Below are 19,505 nucleotides of genomic sequence, written 5' to 3' on the forward strand. Positions count from 1 at the left end.
CACAGCGAAGTTCATTTTGGTAGTTAGATTCTGGATAAAGCAGACTTCCGGTTGATGTGGTAAGAACGGCAACCAACATTCAATAATCTCGACAAGGTTTTCTAACGTTCTTTTCATTAGAGTGGACAACTTGATTAAGCAGGTAAGAACTATAGTAAGCATATAAAAGTACTAATGATGCACATTTGTGGTCATGCTTAGTTCAAACAAGTGTGCATCGAAGAGCATATGGTCCTCTGATAAATTACCGCGTGCATGGCCGAATTTTCACTGTGCATTTTTAATTTGGAACAAAATAACGAATGACAGTCGTCTTAAAGCCATTCTATTCACAGTTAAGATTTGTATTGTGTCGACGGTATTTCTTAATGAATAGTTAATGATATCGCTATACGTATGCAGTGTATGTTTATGTTATGTGACAAGGGAAGGTCAAGGTTATCTAACTGATGTTCATTTCTCAAGGATAATGTGTTGACATTGCAGGTCTTTTGGACAGCAAGGTGTGAAACAGAGAAATTTGTGAGTATCTCCTCTTTTTTTTAAATCAAAAGAGAAGCATAAGGATAGAGGAACCGTATGCAACATTCATTTACATAGCAAGTTTACAGGCATATGTATTGCATAATATTAATAATGCACTGTGTCTTTGCAAACAGTTTACCACTATCTGAACTCCCTGGTTTTGATAAGGAAAATGTCACTATGTACATTGTCAATATCCACAAAGAGCAAGGACAGATGCTATAGTTTTGAGTTTATTTGTTTTTTCAGTTTAAGAACTGAGGAGAGGATCAACTGCAGAAGAATAGAGAAGCAGAGAAAGAAGATCAACTGTTATGTGAGATTGTCTTAAAATTGTTACAGATGCTTTATGCTCTGAACATATTGAAAACAGTGCTTAAGGCTTTTATTGATTGTACAGAGTATTCTCTCTTTTTTTTAAAATCAGCCCCCATCACTTTTTTAATTTTTTTTTTTTTGATTTATATATACTTTTATATTAAATTGTGCCCAGACTTTAAGTAGTCTGCAGGTTTATTTGTAAAAACATGCAACATATCTTTTTTGCATTTTGAATTGTTTGGGGGGGGGTCACACCTTAAGTCATAGAGTTATAGTGTTAGAAGAATAATTACGCTGCCATTTAAGAAGACATTTCTCATTTCATTTGAGCTAATCAACACCACCATTCCCACCCCACTCCACCCCCTTTCGACTGAGGAAAAAATGGAAATAATGGGAAAAAAATGGGGGGGGGAAAAACCCCTGAAAATATATGTCAATCTTCTTCAACAAGATGTGAATTAAGTTGTGCCAAAAATAAAAGAAAGAAAATGAACACAAAATACCATTTTTTTATTCAATTTTATTAATTTTTTATTCAAACTGTAGATAATTTTGTTAATATTCAAAGTTTATTTTTGAAAATACATTAACATGTAGGTTTAGTTATTTGATCATGTATTTTTTATGTTATGAAAATTTCATTTATACCCTCAAGTCAACAGTTATGCTGTATTATTTGTAGTTGTAAGGGGAACTGGAACCGAGAGATAGAGAGAAGATTTGAAAGGCACAGATGAAGACAGAAGAAAAAAGATAGAAAAAAGTGAGAAGAATTCTGTAATTTTACTGGTTTTCATAAAATTATATAAAAAGAAGAAGATTATGACATTTTGTACAAAAGGTTTGTTGATTTGAAATATTGAAAAAGTTACCTTTGGAATTACATTAGTGTATCATTTATGCTAAAAGACAATGTTTTAGAAATTGTCATTTCAAATATTGTCACATAGTATTTGCATCATATTTGGAGGGGGGAAATCCCAAAGTTTAATTTCATGATATTTTGGCAGTCTAAAATTTATTCTATTTAAACAAAGAAAATGATAATTTATGATTAAGAAAAAATATTCTATTCTCTGATTAGGTAAATGAAAGTTAAGTTTGATAAATATCCAAGTAGGAGAATTAAATGAAGTTGAAACAGACACAACATTTCAAATTTAAGTATAGAGGATAATTATGAGCACCGAATTTTCTAAGAGTTATCTATCTTTTGATTGAAGTATTTTCACTATAGACATTATTTGATTCACAAACTGAATTTTAAAAAGCGTAAATGATACACATGCATTTTATTATTAGTTTCAATTTGAAAAAAAAAATTATTGAAAATAATGATGATAATAAAAGTTTCATATCACATTATTTGTAGTGGTATATGTATGATAAAGGGGCAGACAAGTGCTCATATTTTAAACATAACGAAGACATGGTTGTTTGTACTCTGCAGTTTATTGCGCAGCATTTGATAAGCTATAAGGTTGAATCAGTTATTGAGAAAAATGGATGCTACCCCCATCACTAGGTCACAAAAAATTAACTCGGTTCTTATTAGGTAGTCCAAAGGACTTGTAGAGACACAACATAAGTAATCCTCATCAAAATTTGGATCCTATGTTGTATGACGACCTATCTGTTTTTACAAAGACTGATAATTTTACAATAGTTTTGTGCAGTGTTAAATGTTACAGACTTGCAGTACTTGCAGCCGACTATACCTTTATTGATTTAAAAAAAATTCTTAAAATTTTATGTGTGAATCAATTAAATTTGATAACTTTTGAGGAAAATAAAGATCTTGTTGATGAGACATTATGAAGAAGATAGATTAACAGTGTAAAGTTTGAATGGAAAAGCACTATTAGGCATTGCAACGATTGTTTTACAATGCCAAACATTACTTTTTCGTTGCTTTACGATATGGGTCCTTTGTACAGTGAACAAACGCAGAAAAAAAAGCTTAAATAATTTTGAGTGGATGTAATGATTTTGTGATTAATGGAATCTATTTATTTTTTACTCAGTAATTATAGTTCTTGGCAATAATAACCCATTTTAAATTTTTATGGTTAATAATTTGAAGCATGTAAATGTAATAGGAATGGCTTTCCTCAATCTTACATTTTTGGATCATAATTGTCAACAGTCGAAGTAACTTACTTTCACTTTTAATGGCATATTCATATTTAATCTTCCATAGCTATCCTAAAATATAAAACAAATGGCATAAGAAAAATCTTTGATTTTGCTTAAAGAAACTGGTGAAGGGAGTTTTATTTCAAATGTAAAAAGGAAAAACAACCCCAAAACATTGGAGCCTGCAAGAAAACCATTTATCCAAAATACAATAAAATCAAATTTATTGGTATCCTTTATTGACAATGGATAAAAACCAGACATGCACGATGATGAAAATGGAACAGAAACTCATCCTAAAGGTAACACCACATTCTCATAACACAATCTTTATGTTTATGAAGATGGTGTATCATGGTTAGTCTCTGTCAGTCTCTGTAAATAACCAAAACTTGACAAGATATTTAGCCAAGTGAAAGTCAGTTAAAGTGTCAATGTCACTAAAAGGTTTAAAGTCAAGGTCACTGAAAGACTATTGTAACTGAAATGTCAATAGTTGTGATAGGGTCAATGTCACTGGAAGGTCAAAGTCAAGTTTAGTGAAAGAGATAATATAACTGAAAGGACAGGGTCAATATCACTGAAAGGTCAAAAGTCAAGGTCAGTGAAAGGGTCAATGTCACTGACAATCCAAAAGTCAAGGTCAATGATTGACTTATTGTAACTGAATTGTCAAAAGTAGTGATAGGGTCAGTCACTTAAAGGTCAAAGTCCAGGCTAGTGAAAGAGCTTATGTAACTGAAAGGTCAGGGTCAGAGCAAGGGTCAATGTCACTGAAAGGTCATAATTCAAGTTCAGTGAAAGGGTCAATGTCAGTGATAGGTCAAAAGTCAAGGTTAGTGAAAAGATCAATGTCACTGAAAGGTCAAAAGTGAAGGCTAGTGAGAGGGTTAATGTTATTGAAAGGTTGATGTTAGTAAAAGGGTTAATGTCACTGATAGGTCAAGGTCATTCAATGGGTCAATGTCAGTGAAAAAGATCAGTGAAAGGGTCATCGCCAGTGTTTGAAAATCGAAAGTCAATTCTTTCTTTTTTTTTTACTGGACATGTATCAAACGATGATTATTTCAGGCCCACTAGGTTAAAGTCAATAAGAGAGAATTAAACAGCAAATACTGCATTAGCATGCGCGGATCTAGAAGGGAGTGGGTGTCCCAACCATCATGAACGTTCAAAACTATTTAATTCACATTGCAAAATTACTGAAAATAAGCCAACAAAATTATTTCTCGGACCCCGTTGCCTAGGAACTTTTTTTTATCCGTGCATGCCTTATGATCTTAATTCTCAGTTGGAAGAGATTTATTTTGGCGGTGCGTGCAACCATATTGGGCATACGCATAAGTATAAGTAGATTAAGTGTTTAAGAATTTTATGAAAAATTGTCAAATAAATCTAAAAAAAACCCTCAAATATATTGATTTTGGATAAAGTCCTAGCATGCACATTAAACAAAACATATGATTGTTGATATAGCGACGTGTTGAACAGGTCTGGCAGTCTACTATTGTCCAAGGAAAACCAAAAACAAAGTTTTATACAGAACTTCTACTTTCTTATTTCCTCCAAATTTTGTATAAAGGAAACAGCGGCGACGTGGGACACTTTCGTTTTCTAAAACATGTAATAGCTCCGTAAGTAATCGTAATGCTACTCCAGAAATAAATAAGTACTATATATTTGGTCTAAGTGTTCTTCCTACTTTTAGGAACATTTCTGCTATTTGACATATTCAATATTCCACTTTAAACACATAGGCGTCGGAACCGGGGGGGGGGGGGGGGGCTATGGGAGTATCAGGTATTAAGCATCAGGTAGGGACCAGCCCCCACTTTTTCTCGCAAAAAAACATATTTGTTCCTAAATTTACAGTGTCAGAAAGCTGCCCCCATTTGTTTTAGGGAATTACCCCCTTTATTTTGCTTGTTAAGATTTCTAAAGATAAGTCTAGCCCACCACTTTCATTTTTTTTTCAGACGCCACTGCAACATCTAAACCACGCATTCTCAAATTCATTTATTCCCTGTGTTAAAGATTTTTAATTCTTATAAGCTGGAAAGAATAACACGGTGCAGGAACGTATTTTCGTTTTCTAATGTGGGAGAGGGAAGGGGGGCACACTTGCCCCCCCCCCCCCCCCATAAACCCCCCCCCCCCCCCCACAAAAAAACCCCAAAAATCTTGAAAAGCAATGAAAAAACTAAAGAAAATAAAACGAGAAAACCTCACTCAAATACATCAAAATCCTACTCCGAAAAAAGAGGAGTTTCGATTCGAGGTATCTATCACATGCATCTAAAATCATCGAAGTTTGATTCATAATTAGACTTTCTTTTTCATCTTAAATTATTTCTATACAGTTACAGAAAATTGTAGAAGCCAGTTTGCCTTAAAATATGACTTTTATTTTCGTAAAGTTGAGTGAAAGGTTTATTGGTCTCATTGAAAAGCTGTGTGTCTGTGGTGAAAATAGAAAACACACAACGAGTTGGATACGAAATATTTTATAGTATAGAGATTTATGGACTGATCGGTTGGGTTGCCCCGATGTTTCTGCACTTCTTGATTGATCCGCTCAAAGAGGATATGTATTAGGGTGTGTCTCGACGCTTTGCATGCTCGCACATAACTAGGGCGCTAAAGTTAATGGAAAATGCTATAAATAAAACCGGGGCGCCCTTGACGTTTGATTTTTTAGGGAAGTCTTGCACGCAATGTCATTATGGCGGCTCAACTCGACTTGGGGGTTTAATTTTATATTTAATAACAAAGGAAAAAGAGCACTTCGATGCCTGATTTGGATAAAAGCAAATTTTTTAACTAATCACGCCATCTTTTTCAATTCATCATAGGGTTGTTTGTTTACATAACGCAGACTCCGCGTGATGCCTTTTTGAGAATCAATGCACCTTGCTTTACTGGTCGAGGTCACCTTTAATTAATCAAAAACTGATTCAGAAATATTCCTCTCCTGCCTGTCATAAGACTAAAATGATGTTTGAAAAGTCTAAAAGAAATATTCTTATGATAGTTCAGAAAATCGGTATATTGTTCCACATTTAACTTTTTCAATGGCGCTCACAATAGATTTGTGTTATTGAAAACTTGAAAAAAATTGTAATATCATACATCGAGTTATTTTAGCGATGATTCAGTTTTGCGGGGTTTTTTTTCGCGAGTACTGTCACATTGCAAAACTTGATATACGCAGAAATAGCTGCAGGTTTATAGCTCCAGGGACGACCACGTCGTCCATCCAAATATTTACAGACCGGGAGCTAAAGACCTGTAGCTAACGCAGAAATAATGTTCGATGTTGTTGAATTAAAAAAGTTTTAAAACCGGATAAAAATGATATGCGTACATAGAAAAGGTTACAGAGTGTCTCCGTTCTGCAATCACGCGAAAAAAAACACGACACAGATACGATATGTACAGTGTATTTTTCATATCCCGTCATGCATCTAAATATCTTATATTCAGTATGTCCAATGCTGGAAATTCAATAGACATGTCGAATTTGGTTGAATAACATTTCTAGAAAAAGCATAACATTTAAAGCATAAACAAAATTGTAAACAATTTGGTATACTTGATTTATAGGAACATCATGTTTTTTATATGGCAAACTAGTTTAATATATTCTGCTAAATATCGCAAAAAAATAGCAAAAAAATAGCAAAAAACTAAGCATAAACAAAACAAATGTTATTGCCCTAATGTGGGGCATGTAATTATTGAATAGAGAAAGAGGGGAAAAAAGTTCTATAGGAAATGGAAGAATGAATTATTATTACCGCAATATGGATTAAACTAAGCGAACCCTTATCAAGGTTTTAAACATAAGGCGAACTAATAACAAGTGAGCGATATTTTTGTAGATTCTTGTTTGATGAACATCTGAGGCAAAATTAATGATGCTGCGCAGTCTTTATCATTAGGGCCCTCAACCCCGGTATCGTCTTCGGTTACAAGTATGAACGGTTAGGAGCTGTCTGCTGTTTCCAGAAATAGCTCCTCCGAATGGCTTGTCTTCCATCTTGATGACATCTTTGGTCATTAGCAAGCTTTACGTACGAGACAGTTGAAAGAAAGAAAAAGAAGTTCAGAAAGATCAATCATCGCTGCCTGACCAAATTAATGATTGCATTTGTTGTTAGTTTGATTTTTCAGAGGAAAAAAATAAGATTCAAAAAGCTTTCTATGCCGCAGTTATAGACACAAAACACAATTTTGCGCATGAAAGTGTGATACATAAACCTAAATAGTACGACAATTAAGAATTGCGATTTTAAAAAATCTGATCATGCAATCAAAAACATAATGATACAACTTTATTTAGTTTGCAGGAAAAATTAAATGTTTGATCTTGCTGCGTTTTGGCGGTGGCTATGGTAACGGTAGATAATGGTAGGAAACCAAGCAACAAACAGAAAAAGGACAATCTGTAGATACTACCGGGTTATCATTCGTCATCGTTTAAAATTTCATTAATTTCTGTCTGCAGTTGCCCAAATTATCAAAAACTAGAGATGAAATCAGAAACGACTCTAGGTTTTTCTCTATGTATGTAAACAAAAATGTATTTCACGCTCACAACAGAAACCAAAACAGTTCATTCAACTAGGCATTGTTTAAAAAAGAGTTATTGCGCAATTTTTGATAGGGTAATGCGTCATGCTTTTTGTTGTGTTGAACATGAAGGATCGAATAGTTGCTAATTAATATTGTGACAAAATTTTATCAAAGAGAAAAAAAATAAATAAATGGGGATTCTTGATTTACGAGGAAATGAAAAAGAAACCTTGCAAATTAATTTACAATTCTGCTATGTGTTTTCTTGATACTTTGAAATTTTGGATCAAGTTTTATGCAAGACCACATTGATTAGATCAACGGTCAATGGTTAGTATAGGCAACACGTTGATTAACAAAAATATGAATGAACGTGAACTTGCACGTAAAATTTTTTTTTCGAAAGCGAAGATCAAACAGTAGCACATTTTGTCCGTCATTCTGTCTTGTTTTGTTGCCTTCAAGTGTAATGTTAGCAGTATCTTATTTAATTACGTAAAAGTATATTATATAAATAGTGCCTGTTTGGGAGGGTAACAGTTGAAATTGACACCCCGAGAAAACCATTGTCAACCGACGCGAAGCGGAGGTTGACAATGGTTTTCGAGGGGTGTCAATTTCAACTGTTATCCTCCCAAACAGGCACTATTTATTTTGTTATACTGAATGTCTTTTTTAAAAATTTTAAATTTTTTTTACTGCTTTATATAGGAATAAGGTGAATTCTACAGCGAACCGTACGCGCATAATTTTCGCGCATGTAATATTTTTTAATGTTACCCGTTGCCAAGTGCGTTGCTAACGCTGAGGGTAATAGTAAATATTATTAACTGCGTCTTAACCAATCAGATTTCAGTATTTAACATGAAAGTATAACAATAATTATTATTCTTTTTTTTATCATGTTAGAGGTAAGAATCGCATATCAATGTTAAAAAGAGTTCGTTGATCAGTAGAGGTTCAAATTTTCTTCCATGTGATTTAATACATGTAATCGTAGAGGCCATGGCCTCTCAAAAACTTAATTGTGTTTTTTGTTTTGTTTTTGTTTGTTTGTTTAATTGTTTGTTTCTTTTTGATAAGCTGCAATTGTATTTAAAAATAAAAGGGATTAATCTTTGAACTTTTGAAAAGATGGTGGAGAAAATTCAAAACCCCGGGAAGGTAATCATTAAAATTAGGAAAGGGCGATCTTGAAGCTTGACAAGACTTCCATGTTAAACAAGGAAAATGAAATTAATAACACAGAAAACAAAGTTTAACAATGTTTTGATAATAAACGAATAAGGCTGAATATGATACACACGATAGGCCTGGTAGGCGTCAAGCAAGTCACGTGTTGCTAGAAGAGTTTCCACGTCATGATTGACAGTTTTTCCATCGTCTGCAATTCCGTCAACATTGATGTTTTTTCTAGCGTTTTCTGGACATTTATGATAAGCAGTGTTTGAAATGGAGATATTAAAGTTTGTGGGTTTTTTTTTCGTTTTAAAAACTTTTATTTTAGAGGATCAGTATGTCGTACTTTTAGAGGATCAGTATGTCGTACTGTAAACCAATTTTTACTTGCGTGTGAGAAAACTTTGACAGATGTATCTAATGTATCTTTTATTTGTTTGCGAAAATTAATCTCCCCGAATAAAAGCGGATTACAGTAATTTGTAATGAAATAACAAACATAGGTTATCAAATCACGTTGCAACAAAGCAATCCGACGCATTAAAATAGCAGTTTAAAAAATTATTTAAAAAATTCTGAATTGTTAACTTTTTTAAACTCTAAAGCCAGAAGACTTTTAAGTTTAACCTACGAAGTGGCAGAAGCGTGCATACATCTATAAATCAAATTGAACGCGCCATGCAATAACGTTATGGATAAATTTATCACTTAGGAGAAACGAACTTTTTTTTATATTTAGGTATACTATAAAAAGAAATATAATTTTACAGAACTGACTTCCGTTGATTGTTGTACTTATGTGGGTTGTTTCTATGTATTGTAGGATGAAGTGACAGGTTTGAACCAGTACCATGTCCAGAAAGAACTCCTCCATCGTCAGTTACCCGGATTCTGACGACGACAACGACCCACTACACTACATAAAGAAGTCTCGATCGAGGCACGACAATGCCCAACACACACAGGGCTACAAAAACAGGACCGGCAAAAACCCCGGATACACACGAGATTCTAGAATGGATGGTAGAAGTAGAGATCCTCGTTTACAGCCGAGAGAGAATAACTCCCGGGATCCGAGGTTGCAGTCTAGGAACAGTGATCCCAGGGACCATAGAATGACGTTCAGGAATGCTGAAAGTGGTGATCCGAGACTTCAAGGAAAACCTGAGAAAGATGACCACTACGAACCAGTGTATAATCGCAAGGGCCGAGATTTCGAACGAGAACATGAGCACGTGGCTCATAGTAACTCGTACGAGAGTGCCGGCGCTAGATGGAAGCAGTATAAAACCGAAAAGGCGGCCGAAATCAATAAAGCCGATAGATTTAAGAGCGCGGAATCCGGATGGAAGAAACTCAAGTCTGAAAACAAATGGGACACTTCTAACTGGACGAACCAAAGTGAATCTTCAGACGATGATGACGGGGACATTTACAATAGAAAAGCGCCAAAATCCAAAATCGATTTATTTTCGAATGCACCTGATGTAGGAGGTGATACCACTGATGACAAGCCACTAGCCGAGAAAGACTTTTGGTGGAAATATAAAGACGATGATCCAATTCCAAATAACGCAACACCTGAAAATGTAACTGTTCCTGCTGACGATCTTTTTGATGAAATTCTGAGTGGAAACCTAGCTGATAACAGTAAGGACCCCGAAAAGACAGATGATATTACTGATGATTTTCTATATGAAGACGTTTTGCAGCAGTCCAGAAAGGTGTTAGAAGAAGGGAAAGCATTTTTAGGCGAGTCTGTCCCGCAAAGTCACGATCGGAACACATTTAGTCGTATAAGTGATAGCCGATACGAAAACTCCGCACCCGTTCATGATTCTTTAAGATCGAATAATGGATTGTCCGCGCAGATTCGAACAGATGCCAGTTATCAATTCCTTAGTCATACAGAATCCCAAGAAACAAAACAAAATCGAATCGATGACAGTTATCAATACCATAGTCGTCAAGAATCCCATGAAACCAAACAGAATCGTAACGATGGCAATTATCCATACGTTAGTCGTAGAGAATCCCAAGAAACAAAACAGAATCGCAACGATGACAGTTACCCATACCTTAGCCGTCAAGAATCCCAGGAAACCAAACAGTTGTACCAAACCGAGCCTGACGGGTTGGAAGATAACGGCGAAACTTGGGCAAGGTCCATTACTGTGGAGAAGAAAGAGGACTCCAATTGGTCGGATGAAAGTCTCTCACCAATTCGTCGTGATGAACCCAGTCCTGACAGAGACGTACAAGTGAATCTAGTCCGCAAAAGAAGTCCTGGTAGAACAAGAGAAAGATCGCCTTCACGTTCGCATTCACGTTCACGTTCGCCGTCTGAAAAGAAACGAAAAGACAAGGAGTCTTATTCTAGTCTTTCTCCTTCTCGCCAAAAGCCGCCAAGTGAACCGCAGCCAGTGCAGCCAGTCGTAACCAATCCTTACGATAATCCTAAACTAAATGTTGATAATATCGATCGTTATTTCGATGACTTGATGGATTGGAACTACAGCCATCGCTGCCTCATCTGTGACAAAACTTTCGAAAATTTGACCAAATGGACGGAACACATCTTGGACACGAAGCATGGACGAGAGTTCCACCTTGATCCTTATAGATGTCCACCTTGTCACGACATGTTCCGAAACAAACAGGAGTGGAAAATGCACATGATATATGCCCATTCTCATGGGTTCATGGGAAGTATAAACGTTCCAAAGCCCTGTACAGTGTTGCCACCATCGCCTGCCTTTCCTGTTCAGCATGGATGGAGATGTAAGAGTTGTTACATCATATCACAGACGGACGAAGACGCTTTCCGTCATATTAAATATGTTCATCTTATTCACACTGCCCAGTATCCTTGCCCTTTGTGTGGTGAACCTTTTTGGCATCAAAGAGACTTGGATCGCCATGCGGATGACGTTCATGCTCCTCCTAAGTACCAATGTGATATTTGTCAGCGAGCATTCGAATCTGGAGAGAAGCTGCAAACTCATCGCTTGATTAAACACTCAAAGAAAATCACTTGCTACAAATGCGACAAACAAGTCGATGAACTGATTTTTAAAGAACACTGCGAAATGCACAAACTAGAAATGTTGAAATGTGATTTATGTAGAGACGTTTTCAAAGATAAGTATCACTTAGAGAAACACATGAGGTATGATCATAAGAAGTATCGTCACCACCATCGCTCGTCTTCAAAATCCCCAGACCGTCGCTCCTCCCGGAGAAGATCACGGAGAAGTTCTTCACGGTCCAGAAGAAGTTCTTCGAGGTCCAGAAGAAGTTCTCCAAGATCTCGCAAAGTCTCGTCAAGAGACGACCATGATCGAAGAGACGAGAAACCGCGTAGGGCAGACCCTTCTGCTGGAGAAAAGTCGACTGAGCAAAGCATGAATATAGATCACAGAGCTAGGTCCCAAGAGGATTCCAGTATTCCATCGAGTAACTGCGCTACCCCAACTCGTGATGAAGACGAGGACATATATCCTCCAGGAGACGAAAGCTACAGACAAGTAATCGTTAAAAACAATAGCGATATTATAGAAGCATCTCTTGTGAACGACAAAAACAGTCGCCAAGATCGCGAATATTTGTCGCCGCGTGGAAGACGAGATTCGCGAGAGAGCAGGCATCGTTCAAGGTCAAAGGAAAGACGACGCTCTAGATCCAGGTCATATGATCGGCGATCTCGATCACCACGCCGTGAGAGAAGCAGATCACGTGACAGATACTCGTCTCGACGTCACGGAAGTCATAGAAGAAGTCGAAGCCGATCCCGATCTCGATCCTATTCAAGAGACAGGAGGAATAGTAGAAAAAGGTCAACGTCTGCTAGAGACGACCGCGTTCTTGATCAAGCAGACGACAAAGGAAAAAGGGAAAGAAAATTTGTTGAAGAACCCAGTAATCTTAACAATATTTCGTCGAATACAGAAGAAAGCTATGCAGATGATTCCAAGGAAAACGCAGACGATGAGGAGACGGAGTGGGAGAGGAGAATCAGTATGAAGATGATCGTCAAAGATGAAGTCTGGGACAAAGAAGACGACGTAAAACCGGATGAAGTCTCACAACCGGAAGCTCCAAAAGATCTCCCGATATTCGACATTCCGAAAGAGGACGATGACAGAGGAAAGCCCGAAGGTAAGGGCAGTGTCGTCGAAAATGCAACTTGGGTCGTGGAGGAGAAACCTTCGGACGAAAACAAGGACTCGAAAGAGGAGAGCGATAATGAGGAGGAGAAGAAACAGTTTGTGTGTAAAGAGTGTGGAAAGGCACTGGGATCGCTGATGCAATTGCGAGACCATTTCACGGTGAAGCACAAGAAAGGGTACAACCTGCGAAATAAGAGACCAGCGACAGACATTAAGAAGTCCCAGCCTGTTGCAGAAAAGGAACCGAAGCTTTCCGAGGAGCAGAAAGAAATCGCTAAACTTATTGAAGGAATAGAATAAACGCCCTTTCATGTTTCATGTGTGATTCTGAAATGTTGATTTTTCTGCGTTCGCAGTCCGTACATATAGACTGTACAATTGTCGTGCAAGTTATGTTTTTTTAATGGTTTACTAGTATGCATGCATGTTCGTCTCAGCGAATGTCGACAGCAAATTAATTTGTTCACCGTTCATTAATGGAGAAGGCAAATTTTATTGCCTTTAAAAGTTTACGAATACTTTCAATCTCCTTCTGTTTTAATTAAATGTATTTATAAATCAGTCACCACTGCACACACTGAAAGAAAGTTTTCGCAATCGATTATTGAGGTTTGATGTCATTAAGATTTACTTATTCGATGAAATTGTGAAATACTATTAATAAGACTATATGATTCAATGAAGACCAGCAAACAGCTGGGTTTGTTATATTGTTGTTTGATTGTATTCAGGTCTTTTTTGGGTGCTATAAGCAATCCTGTGAATGTCTACATGTATGTATATATATACGATAAAACTGCACCGTTTGATGTTGATAAGAAAAATGAAAAAAAACTTTCATGATTATCCGACATATTCATTAAATTTATACGTTTAATTTTGTCTACAAACTTTTGGCCTAACCTGTAAACAACCAGCACTCGGAAATAAAGTTGTTTGTCAATATGTTGGTGTCTGTTCCTTTGTGTAAAGGTTAGAAACAGACATATCATGCAAGAATTTTTTTTTTTTTTACAAAGTAGCATCGTTATCTATCATTTGGTCAGTGAGTTGATAGCAGTTTAACGTTGCAGCAAAGGTTGCAGTTGACCTTTCTAACGCGAGAACCTAAGATATGAAAAATCCATTTGTCAAAACTATGGATCTAAGGTAGACAGTGCCCAACAGCAATTTAACGTCGGTCTGAAGTGCCAAAAATCGGAAAAGAAATCCTTAAATAATTTTTGATTTTTTTCGGACAAGGGGGGGGGGTGTGATGGTGAATTTTTATTTACTTATATAAAGATCTTATGCATTCTTTTAGTATGTACTTTCTTCTCTTCTTTCAATTTTTGTCCCATTGCAATTGATTTTTTTGCTATCAAAAAAGTTGCTTAATCTTAACCTAAGATTTCTTAAAGTTTTTAAAGCTGTACGTATGTTATTACTGCATACAGTTCATTTGATGCCTAAATCCATTAACGGTCTTGACACTAAGTCTTACCCTTATTTCGAGTCTAAATAATTAATTAATATTGAAGTCGGTTTTTATATTGAGAAAAAGCTTCAAGAAGTTTTGATAATCGAAGCATTGATTTGTCCATGGACAGATCTAAAAATATGATTTGATTTGGAATTTTAAAAAATTTGATTTGCCAAAAAAAAAAAAAAAAGAGCAAATACATGTATACCAAATTCGCTTCTAAAGTAATTACATATGCTTTAATAATTCCTATCAGATTTTTAAATGAAGTTTTATGCATTAATAACTAAGGGAACCAACATGTTAACAAATGAAAATGTTCAACCTTTTTCTCCTTCATAGTTTTTAACGTACAAAAATATTCATTTTAATACAATGAACATTTCTATATTATTTATTCAAGTACATATCAAAACAATATTTTCGCATATATAACATGAATGTTCAAGTATGTGTTAAAACTCTCTCTCTCTCTCTCTCTCTCTCTCTCTCTCTCTCTCTCTCTCTCTCTCTCTCTCTCTCTCTCTCTCTCTCTCTCTCTCAGAGACACACTTTATTCATATAAATACTAATAATAAATAATTATAATAAAGATGACAACTAGCACTTGAAACAGTCCCAGTCCTTAATTGTCTCACGTGATCAATAACAAAATCTGTAGTACTACAGTCAATAACAGTACAGAAGCTGGGGCGGATCCAGAATTACACAGGTCCCGATCGTTACAACAGCTGCGCAGGGAACAGCCCTTGAACATGTAGTCCCTGTTATGATTCATGCACGCCATGTGTTCCTCCTCGCCTGCGGACGGGCACGTGTAGGGCGAACACGACCGGACCACCGAGTCAAAGTATGTGTTGGTTTCGTTGTGAAACATCTGAAATCGCACTTTCTACAAAAAAAAAAGAAAATCAAATTCAGAAAAAATTAATCTTGTATTAAGACAAAAAAATATAAATCAGATATATACCTGAAAATTTTTATATACGTTTCTTTGTGTCCTTCCTGCTATACTTGATTTTGTCAAATATATAAAATACAAAATGACTGTCAGAGAGAGAGAGAGAGAGAGAGAGAGAGAGAGAGAGAGAGAGAGAGAGAGAGAGTTGAGTTGAATATATTTCATTGACTAATGCCAAAAGGATTGGACACAAGTTCCAAAAACTTAGAATGTCCTCTCCTTGTACATAATATATTACAGTGCCATACAATGAGAGAGAGAGAGAGAGAGAGAGAGAGAGAGAGAGAGAGAGAGAGAGAGAGAGAGAGAGAGAGAGAGAGAGAGAGTATGAATGAATGAATAGAGATTAAATCTTTTTCCACAAATACTTTTTATGAAAGACGCTGTCTGAGAAATATCTGACCCACTTCCATTAAAAGCGTTGCTAAATATAGCTACATATCCCTCTCTGATTGATAATCACTGTATTTTGGCAACTTCCTTTCATTTAGCTAAGTGATGGTAATTATACAATCTAAAACTCGCATATACCGCTTCCCGTTACTGAAGCTTTTCTGACTCTTTGTGCTCAATTTACGGTAAAACTATCGATTTATGCGCTGCTCTTTTATAACTATATAATAAGTCAAATTATGAAAACAATGCGGCTCGTGTAACATGCTTTGCTAATAAAGGGTATTTGTTGTTTTTTTTAATTTTCGTCGAAGATAAATATTGATGATGAAAAAATCGGAGACAAAAAGTCGTAGTGTTTATATAGACCTAAGCGCCTTCTGTACTTTCAATACACTGATGAAAATGTTGAAAAAAATCATACCGCATATATAGAGATGTGCATAATGAGTTAGTAGTAAAGGCATTATACAAAACATTTCTTTAACTATATACTTAAGTGGGGAAAATATTGGCAATATAAATTTTTTAATTGATTTTAAAGTTCAGAATATTTGACTCGATAACATGTAACGACCCACATGGTGAATAGATTGTAATGTTTTTCAATATTACACTAAATGACAGATATCACTTTATCTGCTCGAGATCGGTTTAGAGTGTAAAAAGTGTCTTATGGATTGAAGTCAACCTTACTCCTTTAGACTGAGACAAAGTACCATTAAAGCCCTTCTCACTACTGAAAACTTTGACAAAAGTGCAAGTCGTACAAAGGAGAACCGGGCTATAGCTTTGCCAAACAATGTTTGCATACCTTATATGGTATACTCTTGCTCTATTTGCCTTTAAAGCATCTGCCGTATATAATCATTGCATCATCATGCTGATACGAAGATAGCAAACATTGAAGAAAAAAAAAATAGATAATTGACGTATATTTAATTTTGTCTGCAGTAATTGCTACCTTCATAGTCTTTGTGAGGTAATAAAGATTGAATTATTTTATTTTGTTGTTTATATTCTCAGACTATGTATACACATTATGCATCATAACTTCATGAACGCAAATGGTAGTTAGAAACATGAAAGCAATTGCAGCTAGAATGCCGTCATTCGTGTAGAACATTGTTTACTCATTCGTAAAGTCCGAAATCTAGTTGTTTATCTGTTGTATAACCTGTACGAATCATCAAAGAAAGCATTTTATTGTTTATATTTACTTTTTTCTTTCAAAGTAATAAATTGATCGTAAAAACAAAGAAAAATTAACGAAATTGATTTCAATCCCGTCAGCTTCAACATAGCTATGAATTGCAATCAATCTCCGAAAGAAAAAGGGGGAATCATACTTAAGAATCGTACATCGTAAGCCCGTAGCCCATCCACACGTCAAATTCTCCTGACTCCTGACAAACATCCCCTCCTTAAAAAACAGACCTTGAGACCCCCCCCCCCCCCCATCCCCCTTTTCAAACCGACCGCCCCCACTTAAAAAAAAAGTTTCGATTGAGTTCTGTGGATTACTGGGTATAACTTACCAAACAGTGTTCACCGACAGCACACGTGACTTTTTCTGCCTTTTGATTGGTCCGGGGATCAAGATGACAGTCGTGTTGGATACATTTCCAGCATTCTAGACTCTGCACAACATGGAAATCTAGAGAGTATAAATATAATTTTGAAAAATAAAAACATCTTTAACGAGGATCTATGGCCGCGTACTTTTATGACATTTTCTATCTTCAGAGAAAGAAGAGTTGGATGAATGTTATCTACCAATCGCAACTTTTTTGGACCCTTTCCGAATCACAAGCGGAAAACAACCTTAAACGTAGTAGGAACTACAAGGGGTCAATGATACTTCCACCATTTTTTATAGAGCTTGATATAAATGCAAGATAATTTATTATCAGTCGAGATCTGAGACACGCTTAATAAAAAGCCATTACAATAATCCCAATAATACATTACAAAAGACACATTCAAGGCTGTCTAGACAATCAGTAAACTGATTGGTATCGACTCCATGCTGTTTATACAATTCTTATTTTCGGTGATGTTGCTCCATTCGGGATGTTTTCCGTCGAAAAGGGTCGAAAAGTTGCAATTGTGTTATTTACATAATTTGTATATATGTGTCATTTGGATTCAAACAAATTATCTAGCAGAATGCAAATGATAATTTATACTGCGCCAAACTGGCTTAAGTTTGAGTAAGGTTAAAAATTAGAGCTTGAATATGATTGTTTTTATAGTTTTTTATTTTTCTAATTTGCTTTTTTTAAATTCCTTAATGGTAATAGACAACACAAGTGTCCAATGCGCGGCATACTGCAGCAGCCCAGTGTAGGTAGATACAAGTTTTTTACATTTCTCAATAAATAATTTAAATATTTTTCATGAAATTTAAATGAATAAAAAAATAATTGATAAAAGAAATAAGAATTTTAAAAGAATTCGATATTCTTAACGAATGTACGTCAAATCAATAGTAAACAACGTCTACATGATACACCAGGACAAACCAAAGCTCTTTAGAAGAAGGTTATTAAAAGAATAAAAGTTCGACATGTATTTACATTTACACTTTACAAATTTTGAATCTTAAAAATATCCATTTTTGCAGAGTTCTTTTTGATTATTTTTTATAAGAATTAAATAACTTTTTTTTTTCAATTTGTGTAGTTTTTAATAAGAATATGACAACTTTGATAGACGTAATATTTGGAGATGTTCCTCTTTGGAATATCAATCGATATACTAGTGAATTGATGTTTCTTTCATTTCATGCAAACTTAAGTATTGCTCATTGCCTATTACAATTTAAGCAAAAAGTATATTGTAGTAGTTTTGTAATTTACTTTTTAAAAAAAAGGGGGGGGGGGGGGAATCATCCCGTTTCCCGATATGGTCTCAGAACAATTGTGTTTTTTTGTAAAAATTTAAATCAATGTAAAGCGTTTTTCATTTAAAGTTTTTACATGTTCTGTTTACCACCAATATCTGCCAAAAGATGTTTTTCAAATTGAATCAAATTACAGAGACGGAGACATCTTAATGAATTAAATTATAGAGAAAGAGAAATCTTAAACATCAAAAACCAAGTCGCAATGCAAATCCCCTCGAACCCATTTGACGACGTACAACCTACGTCAAAATTGAAAAGTGGTAGTATCGAAATTAAATGTCCACTTTGGGATTATCTTACATCGTAAATCAGAAAGTTTATTTGATTATTTATCTATACACTCTGTCAATAACTCATTCCATCTATAGCTGTGGAAGTCGTAATTTTTTTTTACCATGAGATTTGCTTAACGGTATCTCTGATTTTTTAAAAAAAACCCATAAACATTAATATATAAGTAAAGTACATGTATTTACCAGGCACGTAGCATCAGGGGGGGCCAGGGGGGGCCTGGCCCCCCCACTTTTTCTCGCAGCAGCAAATTTTTTAAAATTTACATATAAAAAAATGAATTATAATGGAGTTGGCCCCCCCACTTTTTTGGAAGTTAGTAAAAAATTGGTATGAAAATTAGGAAATGAGTAATTGAAGTTCTCGCCCCCCCCCCCCCCCCCCCCCACGGATTAGGAATTTCATGATTTGGAGGGGAAAAAAATTTGGTAGGGAAGAACTTTTTTTGAGCTGAGTCTACCCCCCCCCCCCCCCACGGATTAGGATTTTGAAGATTTTGGAAAACTTTAAATTTCCCTTTTTTGCTTGTCAAGATTTTTTGGATGGGTCTGGCCCCCCCCCCCACTTTCAAAAACGATGCTA

The 19,505-nt window shown here is 35.5% G+C and overlaps 1 protein-coding gene across 2 annotated transcripts; it reads left to right on the top strand.

Annotated features, from left to right (window-relative positions):
• The first annotated feature begins 15 nt into the window (after positions 1 to 15).
• On the top strand, positions 16 to 13,853 carry LOC105348146 (uncharacterized). Of its 2 annotated transcripts, none has more exons than XM_011457462.4 (5): positions 16 to 142; positions 487 to 522; positions 775 to 841; positions 1,532 to 1,612; positions 9,563 to 13,853. In XM_011457462.4, the coding sequence occupies exon 5, from the start codon at positions 9,591 to 9,593 to the stop codon at positions 13,206 to 13,208; it is 3,618 nt and encodes a 1,205-aa protein (XP_011455764.3). In that variant the 5' UTR covers positions 16 to 142; positions 487 to 522; positions 775 to 841; positions 1,532 to 1,612; positions 9,563 to 9,590; the 3' UTR covers positions 13,209 to 13,853. The 2 variants fall into 2 exon arrangements, with proteins under 2 accessions (XP_011455764.3, XP_065928888.1); XM_066072816.1 differs by having other exon boundaries at positions 33 to 142; positions 487 to 503.
• Positions 13,854 to 19,505: the final 5,652 nt, after the last annotated feature.

The sequence above is a fragment of the Magallana gigas genome, chromosome 10 (genome assembly GCF_963853765.1).
Source record: "Magallana gigas chromosome 10, xbMagGiga1.1, whole genome shotgun sequence".
Taxonomy (NCBI): domain Eukaryota; kingdom Metazoa; phylum Mollusca; class Bivalvia; order Ostreida; family Ostreidae; genus Magallana; species Magallana gigas.